The following is a 16,173-nucleotide window of genomic DNA, read 5'->3' on the forward strand; positions in this document are numbered from 1 at the left end:
TAAACCATACATAAAGGTTACCTACCAGCTCTTTGTTTGGTGTCTTGTGAGGTTTCATTCTTGGACGATTCGTTCATTTTGAACAAATCTTTAATGTGACTAGGGAAGAACGAGTCCTATGACAGCACCAATTTCTTTTTTACAGTGAATTCTAATATTCAAAAGTTACCTTGTATGATTTATGTGTTTTGAATTCACCCTTCAGATTAGACTATTGAACTGTAGTGTTACTTGTTTAGGATTCAAAAGGTTAAAATTAAACTAAGATAGAAATACTTGGATTATATAGCCTAGTGTTTATTTACTGATAGATAGTTAAAAAGACTAAATCTAAATCAATTTTATAACAAGGTTTTATTTATAAAATAACACCACAGATCCTGAAGAAACAGTAACAAAAACACAGTGACAGAAATAGCGCATGGGTCGGTCACGTGATTAAGGAATGATTTGAACCCGAAGACTTGTCAGACAAGAGAATTAATCACAGAATGAAGACCCAGGTAAAGAATTAATCTCTTCTGTATCTATCATTAGTTTTGTTTGAAGTGTGATCAACGTTTGCGTACATGTTGGGGAAGTAACACGTCATAATTACACTTTGCCTAAATGAACGAAATGGAAAAATAAAACTCATTATCTGAACACGATTCAAAAGTCAGAGTCAGTATAATGATCCCAACTTCCCATCACTAGTGTCTTGACTTCCCACACTTGATAAAGTAAAAGTCCGCGGCCAGCATCGTTTCACTGACGCTGTAATTCTTTGAATTGCAAACTTCAGTAGAGTCTATAGACAGTTTATAAAAGACATGCCACTTACTCAAATCCAACTATATTAGGAAAACCCATAACGGCAAAGATGGTGGTTGTGTGCACATGTCCCGCCGGAAAGCCAATCATCTTTTAAGCACTCAAGCCGGGAGACATTTAGGCCTATCGTCTGGTTCCACTGACGTAGGCGCACAGTTGAAGAACCCTTGCCCATGCATAGTTTAAAAAAAAAAAAAAAAAAAAGTGGGGAAAAAGGAGTTCAAACCTTATTTGGGGCAAAGTCAAATTTTTTCCAGCAATTTTTAAATCATATTTCACTGCCGTTTCTATGTCCCTGTGACAAGTGAAAGGTGCGGTTCTGACTCGCTGCCCATTCATTTAGATATGAGCTGGTCTTGTTATTCTGAAATAGCTGTCCGGAGGCACTGAAAGGACTTTATAGACTGGTTCATTTTATGGTCAATCAGTCACAAGACATCTTACAGGGGGGCACCTGGGGTGGCCAATCATTTCAAGGGGGTGTCAAAACTTATGACTACAAACGGCACTGGTGTAAAGTCCCTGCACTCAGTATTCCCAAAACTGACATACTTGACCCTACAAAGCCCATTAAATACCAGAGACACCGGTCCCTTCCTTGACTGCCAGTTGGAACAAACCAAAGGGTCAGTTTAGAGTTTAACAACACCCTCAAGAAAGAGACTAGTTCAAACATACATTTCCGGTTTAAAGTCCACCTCACTTTTATTTTTGCAGAGACTAAGACTAATCCAAAAACCAAATCCTCTCGGGTGATGGACAGACGAGATTAACAAGCAGGAAGAGAAATCAAACAGATGAAATTGAGAGGAGTGGCACAGTCCAGATCATTCCAGCGTTGCTCAGCTGTGGAAATTCAGTTACATTCAGGAAGTTAGTCAGATAGGCTTTAGTGCAAACAGGAAGCCAGAAGTGTTACAAAAAGTAGAGGTCTGAATCCTTTACAAGTTTAAGACCAAAAAGGTTGTCAAACAACAACATGTATATTTTACCTCCATAGGCCAGCTCCACACAATTTTCGTTTCCTCCATTATCATTTGGCTCACCAGTAAGCCAGTCACTGTAGTCAAACTTTGAGCCATCACTCCAAAACCAGACATTATTCTAAGAACGTTAGATCAAAATTACTGAACTTGTTGCCATTTCCACCATTTGATCATCTTCCAGTGGTAGGTTTAGTTGAACATCTAATTTCATTGCACCTGAAACTCTGGTTTGTTGGGGCAGTGCAAACCAGCTTTTACTAAATGTGAACAAGCAACACACGGTTCCTTCTATTTTGACATTAATCCAACACTGGTTGGACTGAGATTTAAATGGAAAAGACAACCAGTTACCTTAATTGCATCATGAGCACCAATCCATGTTCGGGCATGCCACTAGCACATTTTCTCAGAAAGGACTTGAGGAAACCACTAGTGTGTGAATCATGGACTGATGCAAGGTTTCCACCGAGCTCAAGACACTTTTTCTGACAGGATGGAAAAAAAGGTTAAGTGCATTGAAGTTCATTTGGATCTAAAGCTGAAAACAAACCCCATAGACACCCTTTAAAATATAGTGGGGCATGACTCAATCTTTGAAAGATGCATGGCACAGAGATACAGGAATTAGTTTGATCAGTGAACACTTGACTGCTTTAAGACACCCTTGACCATGTAAAGATATATTTTTTTTGGGTAGAAATAGCGTAAAACCAACAGGGTTACCTTATTGGGTTTACTAAATAAGATGGTAAGTGGTTGCAATCAGTTCATTTTAGCTACATTTAAACAAACTACTTCAATTACCTCAGCAAAATTGGTTCATTTAAACATAACTGAAATGAATTGACTACAAAATAAGTTCAATGAATTACTCTTCAGTGTGCCTACATTTTTAACATTACAATAGTGTAAAACAGTATGACTTGTTAGACAATTTGGGGCTTGCTCCTATGGTCAGCATTTGTGGAAAAGACAAACTTGCCTCTGCCTCAGCCCACGGTTTCAGGTCACTGAAAAATTTAAAACACTGCATCTCAAACTTTTCCCAGCTAGGGGGACATCTACGGTGAAAACCTGCAAAGAAATAATCAGTTCTTACTAACTAAATGAACAGAGCAAGAACAGTCATAAAAGAGTAGAAACAGTTATTTAAAAATATAAATAAAATTCAGCCCATTGTTCACTCACCATTAGATTTGACTCCACTTACAGCCAGAGCAAGAATAAAGGCTACAGAAATCCACATGCTGATAGTTCTACTAACATCAACATTATCCAAAATAAATATAATGAACCTGCATTAACAAATCTTTACACACTAAGAAACCAAATACAGTAGAAACCGATCTTACCAAGTGAGTCAAAATTCAACTAAGCACACTCTAACACCCCCCAATGTAGTTCTCTGATCAGTGCTTGCAATCAGCTTAATTTATACCCAGTTGCTCAGTCACAACCGCTGGTTCAACACCAATGAAGCTCTGTCAATCTATCAGTCCTTATTTGGTAAACAAGACCCTAGGGCTGCACGATTAATCGAATGATTGTGTTCTGTGATTAGTAATAAATCTCCAGCACGTGCTTTCAGATTGAGCAGCATTTCCTACACAGAGCCACAGTTCTCTAACAAGCTACATGAAATTCAATCCACTTTGTGTTGTTTATGAGGTTTGTGTTCGGATTATTGTATGGTTAGATGATCCAAACATGGTCCATTATAAGATATCTAACAGAGTCATACATTTTTATCTATTGGTATTTGATATAATCAAAGATGCCATGTGTCTAAACAAGATGTCCAGGACCTCCAGCAGAAATATAGGCCCACAACATCAAAATACAGCTGTATATTTAATTTACACATGGGGTACTTTTTATCTCTGTGTTCACCAAACCCATCTTGAATGTTTGCTGCTAAATAGCTTTTTTTTTTGTTTCATCTGATCATAGAAGCCAGTTCCATTTGAAGTTCCAGTCGTGTTTTATAAATGAATATGCTTTAGTTTGTTTTTGGATAAGCTAGAAGAATTTTTCTTGTAACCCTCCTAAACAACATGCGGTGATGTAGGTGCTGTTTGACCTTTTTTTTTTTTTTTTTTTAAGGTTTTCTGAACCCGAGACTCAACTAGTGTTCCTGTAGCTCAATTGGGGGTTCAATTGTCCAGGAACACATGATACGTAAAAATTGATAGCCTGAATGCACTGTAAGTCGCTTTGGATAAAAGCGTCTGCTAAATGCATAAATTTAATTTTTAATTTAATTTAAATTTAACTATTTTCTGCAATTCTCCAGCTGTGGTCCTTGGTGAGACTTTAGCCACTCAACTCTCCTCCTCACAGTGCATTAGGACGATATAGACACACGTCCTCCTCCAGGCGGTAATATTTTCTGTTGATTGGAAATTCTTAATTATTGCCATGATGGTGGAAATGGGATTTTCACTGCTCTAGCTCTTTTGTTAAAGTCACTTTCTAATTTGAGAAGCTCAATTATCTTTTGCTGCACATCAGACATATATTCTGTGTTTTTTCTCATTGTGATGGAAGATTAAAGGCATTTGGGCTCTGCTTCCCCTCCTCTTTATATTTCTTTGAAACAGGAAGCAATGCTTGGATAATTTCATGTTTATAATCATGCTGGAGTACTCAAAATTGTGAATATGAATATACTTCAGAGTTATTTTACTCATAAGAATTTCTAGGGGTGTTTTTTATCGTAGCCAATGTGTATTAGAGAAAAACATTTATTTCATAATGATATTTCTCCCCACTTTAAATTCTTATTATCAAATGAAAGGTTAGATTTTTGTGAATTTTTTAAATAAAAGATCAAAAGGATTAACAATGCAGATTAATTTTCACAGCCTTCTTTGATCATATTTACCAAGGGTGTCCATATTTTTTGGCATGACTGTATATACTGTATGCAAAAAAAAAAAGAAAAAAAAAAGTTAACATACAGCTCGTGTATGATATTTATTGTTTTTACTGGAGGAAAAATAGGAAAATAACAGCTACCGTATTTTCCGGACTATAAGTCGCACTTTTTATTTTTCATTTGGCTGTTCCTGCCGACTTATAGTCAGGTGCGACTTAAAGTTAATTTGACATTGACCGAGAGAAATGAACCAAGAGAAAGCATTACCTTCTACAGCCACCAGAGGGCGCTCTATGCTTCTCTGTGCTCCTGTAGTCTACCCCTACAGAGCGCCCTCTCGCGGCTGTAGATGGTAATGTTTTCTCTTGGTTCTTGGTTCTAAACAAATGCGACTTAGTCCAGTGCAAACTTATATATGTTTTTTTCCTCGTCATGACGTATTTTTGGACTGATGCGACTTTTACTCAGGTGCGACTTATATATTAGCCTACTATATTTACGAAATTACAGTTAAAAAACGGACAAAATACATTTTCTATGTGCTTGTGTACAAATAATTGTTTCTTTTCAATTTGGTTTTCTTAAAAATATTACATCTATCTCCTTGTTTCAGTTTCCCGTTTAATCTCTCTCCTATATGTTGCTGGTTCATTAATATTCAACATACAATTACCATACTGGGCAGAAATGCTAATTTAAAAAGTACAACTATCTATTAAGTTCAGGATATCTCTGGTCTAAAAAGTTACTAGTATCTAATGAATAAGTACTAGTAACTTTACAAAAGACACTAGTACCTAATGAATAAGTTTTAGTACTTAATGGAAAAGATACTAGTGTCTAAAAAATAAGTACTAGTAACGTGAAAAAAAAGATACTAGTACAGCTTATAGATTAAATGTTGCAAAGGCTTGCCATTCCAGGAGAGAGTGCAGCTAACATGCCATTTACTGTCTGACTTCACCAGCCGGACCTTGAATGACTCTATTGACTGATGATGACTGATGATCCTGTGGCTCACGCAGGCCAGTCACGGATAGGTTTAGAGCACTGACTACCCAATAGGAACAAAAACACACACAATTAGAGGTTCGAATCCCACCTCGGCCAGAAATAACACAAAACGAGTTTGTATTCGTTTGCAACTAATAAACATTTAAATTATAATAGGGTGTAGTTCCTTAATAAAAAAAATTTGCTTTTTTAAAGTGACATCAATTTTATTTTGCACTATTGAAAACCCCATATATATATATATATATATATATATATATATATATATGAAATATTAAAAGCACAAAAATATTTGTTTATAGTAAAATCTACTTATAAAAGGTAATTACTACAGTATAGTACTAACCAAAATATACAATAGTTAACATACATAATAGATGAAACCACAAAATATAAAGATTTGAAGAACACAATGTAAAACATTTTCCCTTTTTTTCTAAGTTATAAACATTTAGTGTTTACAAATCTGAGCAAGATATTAATGAAAGTCAATAATTTTTTTCTATTCAAAGAATCCTGGGGGGAAGATATACTCTATTTTTTTATTAAGAAAATATTTTTTTTTAGCAAGGATGCTTTAAAATTTATCAAAAGTGATAGATGAAAAATGTCAATTATGAAATGTACAAAAAATTCATATTTTTATTCTGAACTTTCTATTCATGAAACAAACCTGAGTATATTCTACTCCGCTATTTCAACAACAATAATAATAATAATAACAATAAATGTTTCTTGAGCAGTAAATCAGAATATTAGAATGATTTCGAGAGATCATGTGACACTGAAGACTGAGGTAATGATGCTGAAAATACAAGACATCACAGGAATTAATAACATTTTAATTTGTATTCAAATAAAAAGCAGCTATTTAAATAGCAAGAATATTTCACAATATTATTGCTTTTGCTGTATCTTGGATCAAATAAAGACAGGCTTGGTGAGCATTAAAAATCTTATTTCAAAAACATTTAACTGGTAGTGTAATTTTTTTTTGTGTGTTCTCCACAACTTTAGATTTTATTGATGTTCAGTCTGTACATTTAAACAGTTCATTTCCATTTGTTAATTAAAAGATCGGAGAAATATTGGCCTTGTTTGCACTGTATTTTAGTGTTGTCTTTTTGATTGAAAAAGTATTAATTGATTTTGATATTTTATTGACTTGCATTAATATCTTGCTCAGATTTGTAAACTCTAAATGTTAATAACTGATATTATTAAACAAGCAATGTAAAAAATTCTTTTTCTTCAACCCCCGTGTTCTTCACATCTTTAAATTTGTGGTTTTATCCAAAATGAATGTACATTTTGGTTTGAACTATACTGTATTAGTTAACCTTCTATAAGAAGTTATTTTACCATAAATAAAATTGAAAACATTGTGTTAAGTTTCATATATATGAGTTTTCTGTAGTGCAAATATAAAATGTACCTTTTAAAATGGTTAAAAAAAAAATCAAAATGTTTATTGACATTTTCTATTAAAAGACACCTATTATATTTAAAATGTTTATGAAGATCAGGTGTCAGGGGCCAAGACAGTGAGGCAAGAGGACACAGGAGATTTTTTCAAAAGTGGGCTTTTATTACCCATAATATTGAAAAGTTACATAAGGACCAAAATTAATAACTAGTCCTAAAAATAGGTCAACAAAAATAACTGAATAAGCTCAAATACATCAACTCGTAACGCAAAGTTAACTAAACAAAAACTGACCTGCCCCAAAGACACAGAATAAAGCTCATATAACAGCTTGACAAAACCAAATGACATAGAAGGGGTAAACAAAACCAGGGGCGTGTCTAGAGCATTTTCAGTGGGGGGGCCATCCTGAGGCACTGCCTCCAATGGGGTGGCCACCAGTGACCAAAAAACTTTGACTGAAATCAACCACGAACAACGCGAGCAGAGCCTGACGGGGTCGTGGCTGATTTCAGTCAATGTTCAAACAATAAACAGTCATGGTGATTTGCATATTTTGTATCAGTTTATTTTGTGACAGTGACCACATAGCAAGATTGCACCAAATGACAATATGCACAAATCGTTCCATAATTGTCTGGTGACACGTTACGTGATTTGTTGGATCAGCTGCTATGCTAATGATGTCTCTATTTTGTTTCTATGTTTTGCCACGGGATAACTAGGATATACACAAGCTCCAGTTTGGATCCAGAACACCTGAGAAGAGATGATGCTGACCCTCAGAGGACCTCAGATGATGCTAACCCTGAATCATCAAACAGAACTAACAAATATTGCTACAAGTGTGACCGCATCATATAATTATTATCAATATTAATGAAAGTCAATAATTTTTTTCTATTCAAAGAATCCTGGGGGGAAGATATACTCTATTTTTTTATTAAGAAAATATTTTTTTTTAGCAAGGATGCTTTAAATTTATCAAAGTGATAGATGAAAAATGTCAATTATGAAAATGTACAAAAAATTCATATTTTTATTCTGAACTTTCTATTCATGAAACAAACCTGAGTATATTCTACTCCGCTATTTCAACAACAATAATAATAATAATAATAACAATAAATGTTTCTTGAGCAGTAAATCAGAATATTAGAATGATTTCGAGAGATCATGTGACACTGAAGACTGAGGTAATGATGCTGCAAATACAAGACATCACAGGAATTAATAACATTTTAATTTGTATTCAAATAAAAAGCAGCTATTTAAATAGCAAGAATATTTCACAATATTATTGCTTTTGCTGTATCTTGGATCAAATAAAGACAGGCTTGGTGAGCATTAAAAATCTTATTTCAAAAACATTTAACTGGTAGTGTAATTTTTTTTTTGTGTGTTCTCCACAACTTTAGATTTTATTGATGTTCAGTCTGTACATTTAAACAGTTCATTTCCATTTGTTAATTAAAAGATCGGCAGAAATATTGGCCTTGTTTGCACTGTATTTTAGTGTTGTCTTTTTGATTGAAAAAGTATTAATTGATTTTGATATTTTATTGACTTGCATTAATATCTTGCTCAGATTTGTAAACTCTAAATGTTAATAACTGATATTATTAAACAAGCAATGTAAAAAATTATTTTTCTTCAACCCCCGTGTTCTTCACATCTTTAAATTTGTGGTTTTATCCAAAATGAATGTACATTTTGGTTTGAACTATACTGTATTAGTTAACCTTCTATAAGAAGTTATTTTACCATAAATAAAATTGAAAACATTGTGTTAAGTTTCATATATATGAGTTTTCTGTAGTGCAAATATAAAATGTCCCTTTTAAAATGGTTAAAAAAAAATATCAAAATGTTTATTGACATTTTCTATTAAAAGACACCTATTATATTTTAAATGTTTATGAAGATCAGGTGTCAGGGGCCAAAACAGTGAGGCAAGAGGACACAGGAGATTTTTCAAAAAGTGGGCTTTTATTACCCATAATATTGAAAAGTTACATAAGGACCAAAATTAATAACTAGTCCTAAAAATAGGTCAACAAAAATAACTGAATAAGCTCAAATACATCAACTCGTAACGCAAAGTTAACTAAACAAAAACTGACCTGCCCCAAAGACACAGAATAAAGCTTATATAACAGCTTGACAAAACCAAATGACATAGAAGGGGTAAACAAAACCAGGGGCGTGTCTAGAGCATTTTCAGTGGGGGGGCCATCCTGAGGCACTGCCTCCAAATGGGGTGGCCACCAGTGACCAAAAAACTTTGACTGAAATCAACCATGAACAACGCGAGCAGAGCCTGACGGGGTCATGGCTGATTTCAGTCAATGTTCAAACAATAAACAGTCATGGTGATTTGCATATTTTGTATCAGTTTATTTTGTGACAGTGACCACATAGCAAGATTGCACCAAATGACAATATGCACAAATCGTTCCATAATTGTCTGGTGACACGTTACGTGATTTGTTGGATCAGCTGCTATGCTAATGATGTCTCTATTTTGTTTCTATGTTTTGCCACGGGATAACTAGGATATACACAAGCTCCAGTTTGGATCCAGAACACCTGAGAAGAGATGATGCTGACCCTCAGAGGACCTCAGATGATGCTAACCCTGAATCATCAAACAGAACTAACAAATATTGCTACAAGTGTGACCGCATCATATAATTATTATCAATTAATAATGTTCATCATCTGGCTGACTACGTCTTGTATTAATTTTTCTAAAAATCCTGTCAAACATGCACAAACTGACAGTCACCACTTATAAGCTACTACTAAATATTGTAGAAACATAATTTTCTGTAAAGTTGCTTTGTAACCATTTGTAAAAAGCGCTATACAAATAAAATAAACTTGAATTAAAAACATTGATCTGAGAAAACCATACAAACATAAACCATACATAAAGGTTACCTACCAGCTCTTTGTTTGGTGTCTTGTGAGGTTTCATTCTTGGACGATTCGTTCATTTTGAACAAATCTTTAATGTGACTAGGGAAGAACGAGTCCTATGACATCACCAATTTCTTTTTTACAGTGAATTCTAATATTCAAAAGTTACCTTGTATGATTTATGTATTTTGAATTCACCCTTCAGATTAGACTATTGAACTGTAGTGTTACTTGTTAGAACGCTGTAATTCTTTGAATTGCAAACTTCAGTAGAGTCTATAGACGGTTTATAAAAGACATGCCACTTACTCAAATCCAACTATATAAGGAAAACCCATAACGGTAAAGATGGTGGTTGTGTGCACATGTCCCGCCGGAAAGCCAATCATCTTTTAAGCACTCAAGCCGGGAGACATTTAGGCCTATCGTCTGGTTCCACTGACGTAGGCGCACAGTTGAAGAACCCTTGCCCATGCATAGTTAAAAAAAAAGTGGGGAAAAAGGAGTTCAAACCTTATTTTGGGGCAAAGTCAAATTTTTTCCAGCAATTTTTAATCATATTTCACTGCTGTTTCTATGTCCCTGTGACAAGTGAAAGGTGCGGTTCTGACTCTCTGCCCATTCATTTAGATATGAGCTGGTCTTGTTATTCTGAAATAGCTGTCCGGAGGCACTGAAAGGACTTTATAGACTGGTTCATTTTATGGTCAATCAGTCACAAGACATCTTACAGGGGGGCACCTGGGGTGGCCAATCATTTCAAGGGGGTGTCAAAACTTATGACTACAAACGGCACTGGTGTAAAGTCCCTGCACTCAGTATTCCCAAAACTGACATACTTGACCCTACAAAGCCCATTAAAATACCAGAGACACCGGTCCCTTCCTTGACTGCCAGTTGGAACCAACCAAAGGGTCAGTTTAGAGTTTAACAACACCCTCAAGAAAGAGACAAGTTCAAACATACATTTGCGGTTTAAAGTCCACCTCACTTTTATTTTTGCAGAGACTAAGACTAATCCAAAAACCAAATCCTCTCGGGTGATGGACAGACGAGATTAACAAGCAGGAAGAGAAATCAAACAGATGAAATTGAGAGGAGTGGCACAGTCCAGATCATTCCAGCGTTGCTCAGCTGTGGAAATGCAGTTACATTCAGGAAGTTAGTCAGATAGGCTTTAGTGCAAACAGGAAGCCAGAAGTGTTACAAAAAGTAGAGGTCTGAATCCTTTACAAGTTTAAGACCAAAAAGGTTGTCAAACAACAACATGTATATTTTACCTCCATAGGCCAGCTCCACACAATTTTCGTTTCCTCCATTATCATTTGGCTCACCAGTAAGCCAGTCACTGTAGTCAAACTTTGAGCCATCACTCCAAAACCAGACATTATTCTAAGAACGTTAGATCAAAATTACTGAACTTGTTGCCATTTCCACCATTTGATCATCTTCCAGTGGTAGGTTTAGTTGAACATCTAATTTCATTGCACCTGAAACTCTGGTTTGTTGGGGCAGTGCAAACCAGCTTTTACTAAATGTGAACAAGCAACACTTACGGTTCCTTCTAATTTTGACATTAATCCAACACTGGTTGGATTGAGATTTAAATGGAAAAGACAACCAGTTACCTTAATTGCATCATGAGCACCAATCCATGTTCGGGGCATGCCACTAGCACATTTTCTCAGAAAGGACTTGAGGAAACCACTAGTGTGTGAATCATGGACTGATGCAAGGTTTCCACCGAGCTCAAGACACTTTTTCTGACAGGATGGAAAAAAAGGTTAAGTGCATTGAAGTTCATTTGGATCTAAAGCTGAAAACAAACCCCATAGACACCCTTTAAAATATAGTGGGGCATGACTCAATCTTTGAAAGATGCATGGCACAGAGATACAGGAATTAGTTTGATCAGTAAACACTTGACTGCTTTAAGACACCCTTGACCATGTAAAGATATATTTTTGGTAGAAATAGCGTACAACCAACAGGGTTACCTTATTGGGTTTACTAAATAAGATGGTAAGTGGTTGCAATCAGTTCATTTTAGCTACATTTAAACAAACTACTTCAATTACCTCAGCAAAATTGGTTCATTTAAACATAACTGAAATGAATTAACTACAACTGCTTACCATAAAAAAAATAAGTTCAATGAATTACTCTTCAGTGTGCCTACATTTTTAACATTACAATAGTGTAAAACAGTATGACTTGTTAGACAATTTGGGGCTTGCTCCTATGGTCAGCATTTGTGGAAAAGACAAACTTGCCTCTGCCTCAGCCCACGGTTTCAGGTCACTGAAAAATTTAAAACACTGCATCTCAAACTTTTCCCAGCTAGGGGGACATCTACGGTGAAAACCTGCAAAGAAATAATCAGTTCTTACTAACTAAATGAACAGAGCAAGAACAGTCATAAAAGAGTAGAAAACAGTTATTTAAAAATATAAATAAAATTCAGCCCATTGTTCACTCACCATTAGATTTGACTCCACTTACAGCCAGAGCAAGAATAAAGGCTACAGAAATCCACATGCTGATAGTTCTACTAACATCAACATTATCCAAAATAAATAATGAACCTGCATTAACAAATCTTTACACACTAAGAAACCAAATACAGTAGAAACCGATCTTACCAAGTGAGTCAAAATTCAACTAAGCACATTCTAACACCCCCAATGTAGTTCTCTGATCAGTGCTTGCAATCAGCTTAATTTATACCCAGTTGCTCAGTCACAACCGCTGGTTCAACACCAATGAAAGCTCTGTCAATCTATCAGTCCTTATTTGGTAAACAAGACCCTAGGGCTGCACGATTAATCGAATGATTGTGTTCTGTGATTAGTAATAAATCTCCAGCACGTGCTTTCAGATTGAGCAGCATTTCCTACACAGAGCCACAGTTCTCTAACAAGCTACATGAAATTCAATCCACTTTGTGTTGTTTATGAGGTTTGTGTTCGGATTATTGTATGGTTAGATGATCCAAACATGGTCCATTATAAGATATCTAACAGAGTCATACATTTTTATCTATTGGTATTTGATATAATCAAAGATGCCATGTGTCTAAACAAGATGTCCAGGACCTCCAGCAGAAATATAGGCCCACAACATCAAAAATACAGCTGTATATTTAATTTTACACATGGGGTACTTTTTATCTCTGTGTTCACCAAACCCATCTTGAATGTTTGCTGCTAAATAGCTTATTTTTTTTGTTTCATCTGATCATAGAAGCCAGTTCCATTTGAAGTTCCAGTCGTGTTTTATAAATGAATATGCTTTAGTTTGTTTTTGGATAAGCTAGAAGAATTTTTCTTGTAACCCTCCTAAACAACATGCGGTGATGTAGGTGCTGTTTGACTTTTTTTTTTTTTTTTTTTTTGAAGGTTTTCTGAACCCGAGACTCAACTAGTGTTCCTGTAGCTCAATTGGGGGTTCAATTGTCCAGGAACACATGATACGTAAAAATTGATAGCCTGAATGCACTGTAAGTCGCTTTGGATAAAAGCGTCTGCTAAATGCATAAATTTAATTTTTAATTTAATTTAAATTTAACTATTTTCTGCAATTCTCCAGCTGTGGTCCTTGGTGAGACTTTAGCCACTCAAACTCTCCTCCTCACAGTGCATTAGGACGATATAGACACACGTCCTCCTCCAGGCGGTAATATTTTCTGTTGATTGGAAATTCTTAATTATTGCCATGATGGTGGAAATGGGAATTTTCACTGCTCTAGCTCTTTTGTTAAAGTCACTTTCTAATTTGAGAAGCTCAATTATCTTTTGCTGCACATCAGACATATATTCTGTGTTTTTTCTCATTGTGATGGAAGATTAAAGGCATTTGGGCTCTGCTTCCCCTCCTCTTTATATTTCTTTGAAACAGGAAGCAATGCTTGGATAATTTCATGTTTATAATCATGCTGGAGTACTCAAAATTGTGAATATGAATATACTTCAGAGTTATTTTACTCATAAGAATTTCTAGGGGTGTTTTTTATCGTAGCCAATGTGTATTAGAGAAAAACATTTATTTCATAATGATATTTCTCCCCACTTTAAATTCTTATTATCAAATGAAAGGTTAGATTTTTGTGAATTTTTTAAATAAAAGATCAAAAGGATTAACAATGCAGATTAATTTTCACAGCCTTCTTTGATCATATTTACCAAGGGTGTCCATATTTTTTGGCATGACTGTATATACTGTATGCAAAAAAAAAAAAGAAAAAAAAAAGTTAACATACAGCTCGTGTATGATATTTATTGTTTTTACTGGAGGAAAAATAGGAAAATAACAGCTACCGTATTTTCCGGACTATACGTCGCACTTTTTTTTTTCATTTGGCTGTTCCTGCGACTTATAGTCAGGTGCGACTTAAAGTTAATTTGACATTGACCGAGAGAAATGAACCAAGAGAAAGCATTACCTTCTACAGCCGCCAGAGGGCGCGCTATGCTTCTCTATGCTCCTGTAGTCTACCCCTACAGAGCGCCCTCTCGCGGCTGTAGATGGTAATGTTTTCTCTTGGTTCTTGGTTCTAAACAAATGCGACTTAGTCCAGTGCAACTTATATATGTTTTTTTCCTCGTCATGACGTATTTTTGGACTGATGCGACTTTTACTCAGGTGCGACTTATATATTAGCCTACTATATTTACGAAATTACAGTTAAAAAAACTGACAAAATACATTTTCTATGTGCTTGTGTACAAATAATTGTTTCTTTTCAATTTGGTTTTCTTAAAAATATTACATCTATCTCCTTGTTTCAGTTTCCCGTTTAATCTCTCTCCTATATGTTGCTGGTTCATTAATATTCAACATACAATTACCATACTGGGCAGAAATGCTAATTTAAAAAGTACAACTATCTATTAAGTTCAGGATATCTCTGGTCTAAAAAGTTACTAGTAACTAAAAAATAAGTACTAGTTCTATTTTTTGTTAACACAAATAGTTTAATTAAATATAGTCACTATTGGAATAAGTACTAGTATCCAATGACTAAGTACTAGTATCTAATGAATAAGTACTAGTAACTTTACAAAAGACACTAGTACCTAATGAATAATCAACGGCTTGCTAACGACCTGAATGAGTTTTATTGCAGATTTGAAACCCCCAACACCCATTCTGACCATCTCCCTGCACAACCATTAACACCTCCTGCAATCCCCCGTTCCACACCTACTGCTCTTCAAATCTGTGAAGATGATGTGCGCCAGGTCTTCAAGAAGAACAAAAGAAGAAAAGCACCAGGCCCAGATGGTGTTACACCAGCCTGTCTGAAAATCTGTGCTGACCAGCTGGCCCCCATCTTTTCACAGATCTTCAACAGATCCCTGGAGTTGTGTGAAGTACCTTCCTGCTTCAAACGCTCCACCATCATCCCCATCCCAAAGAAACCCAAGATAACAGGACTTAACGACTACAGACCTGTGGCTCTAACGTCTGTCGTCATGAAGTCGTTTGAAAAAACTGGTTCTGGGTTATCTGAAGGACATCACTGGACCCTTACTGGACCCCCTGCAGTTTGCTTACCGAGCAAACAGGTCCGTGGATGATGCAATCAACATAGGATTGCACTTCATCCTGCAACATCTGGACAAAACAGGGACTTATGTGAGGATCCTGTTTGTGGACTTTAGTTCGGCTTTCAACACCATCATCCCAACAACCCTCCAGACCAAACTGACCCAGCTCTCTGTTCCTAGCTCTATCTGTCAGTGGATCACCAGCTTTCTGACAGATAGGCAACAGTTAGTGAGACTGGGGAAATTCACATCAAACAGCTGCTCCACCAACACTGGTGCCCCTCAGGGATGTGTTCTCTCCCCTCTGCTCTTCTCTCTTTACACCAACGACTGCACCTCTAAAGACCCCTCTGTCAAGCTCCTGAAGTTTGCAGATGACACTACAGTCATCGGCCTCATTCAGGATGGTGATGAGTCTGCTTACAGACAAGAGGTTGAGCAGCTGGCTGTCTGGTGCAGTCTTAACAACCTGGAGCTGAACACCCTCAAAACAGTGGAGATGATCGTGGACTTCAGGAGAAACCCACCTGCACTTTCCCCACTCACCATCATGAACAGCCCTGTGACTGCAGTGGAGTCATTCAG

The 16,173-nt window shown here is 35.9% G+C and overlaps 1 protein-coding gene and 1 pseudogene across 2 annotated transcripts; both read right to left on the reverse strand.

The window, feature by feature from the left end:
- Positions 1-1,495: 1,495 nt before the first annotated feature.
- Positions 1,496-3,237, reverse strand: LOC113044796 (ladderlectin-like; annotated as a pseudogene).
- Positions 3,238-11,006: 7,769 nt separating this feature from the next.
- Positions 11,007-12,758, reverse strand: LOC113044797 (ladderlectin-like). 2 transcript variants are annotated; one of them, XM_026204965.1, is made up of 6 exons: positions 12,682-12,758; positions 12,520-12,590; positions 12,313-12,404; positions 11,668-11,802; positions 11,320-11,431; positions 11,007-11,173 (listed from the first exon to the last, which is right to left on the reverse strand). In XM_026204965.1, the coding sequence occupies exons 2-6, from the start codon at positions 12,575-12,577 to the stop codon at positions 11,097-11,099; spliced, it is 474 nt and encodes a 157-aa protein (XP_026060750.1). In that variant the 5' UTR covers positions 12,578-12,590; positions 12,682-12,758; the 3' UTR covers positions 11,007-11,096. The 2 variants fall into 2 exon arrangements, with proteins under 2 accessions (XP_026060750.1, XP_026060751.1); XM_026204966.1 differs by having other exon boundaries at positions 12,520-12,587; positions 12,682-12,745.
- Between the last annotated feature and the right edge of the window lie 3,415 nt (positions 12,759-16,173).

Source organism: Carassius auratus, chromosome 26, assembly GCF_003368295.1.
Source record: "Carassius auratus strain Wakin chromosome 26, ASM336829v1, whole genome shotgun sequence".
NCBI lineage: Eukaryota > Metazoa > Chordata > Actinopteri > Cypriniformes > Cyprinidae > Carassius > Carassius auratus.

Excerpts from the sequence above, each read along its gene's own strand:
- LOC113044797 (XM_026204965.1), bottom strand. The coding sequence starts at position 12,577 with ATGTGGATTTCTGTAGCCTTTATTCTTGCTCTGGCTGTAAGTGGAGTC. Across the intron at positions 11,803-12,312 it reads AACCGTGGGCTGAGGCAGAG|AAAAAGTGTCTTGAGCTCGG; the intron begins GCAAGTTTGTCT and ends CCATCCTGTCAG. Across the intron at positions 11,432-11,667 it reads GTGCTCATGATGCAATTAAG|AATAATGTCTGGTTTTGGAG; the intron begins GTAACTGGTTGT and ends TAACGTTCTTAG.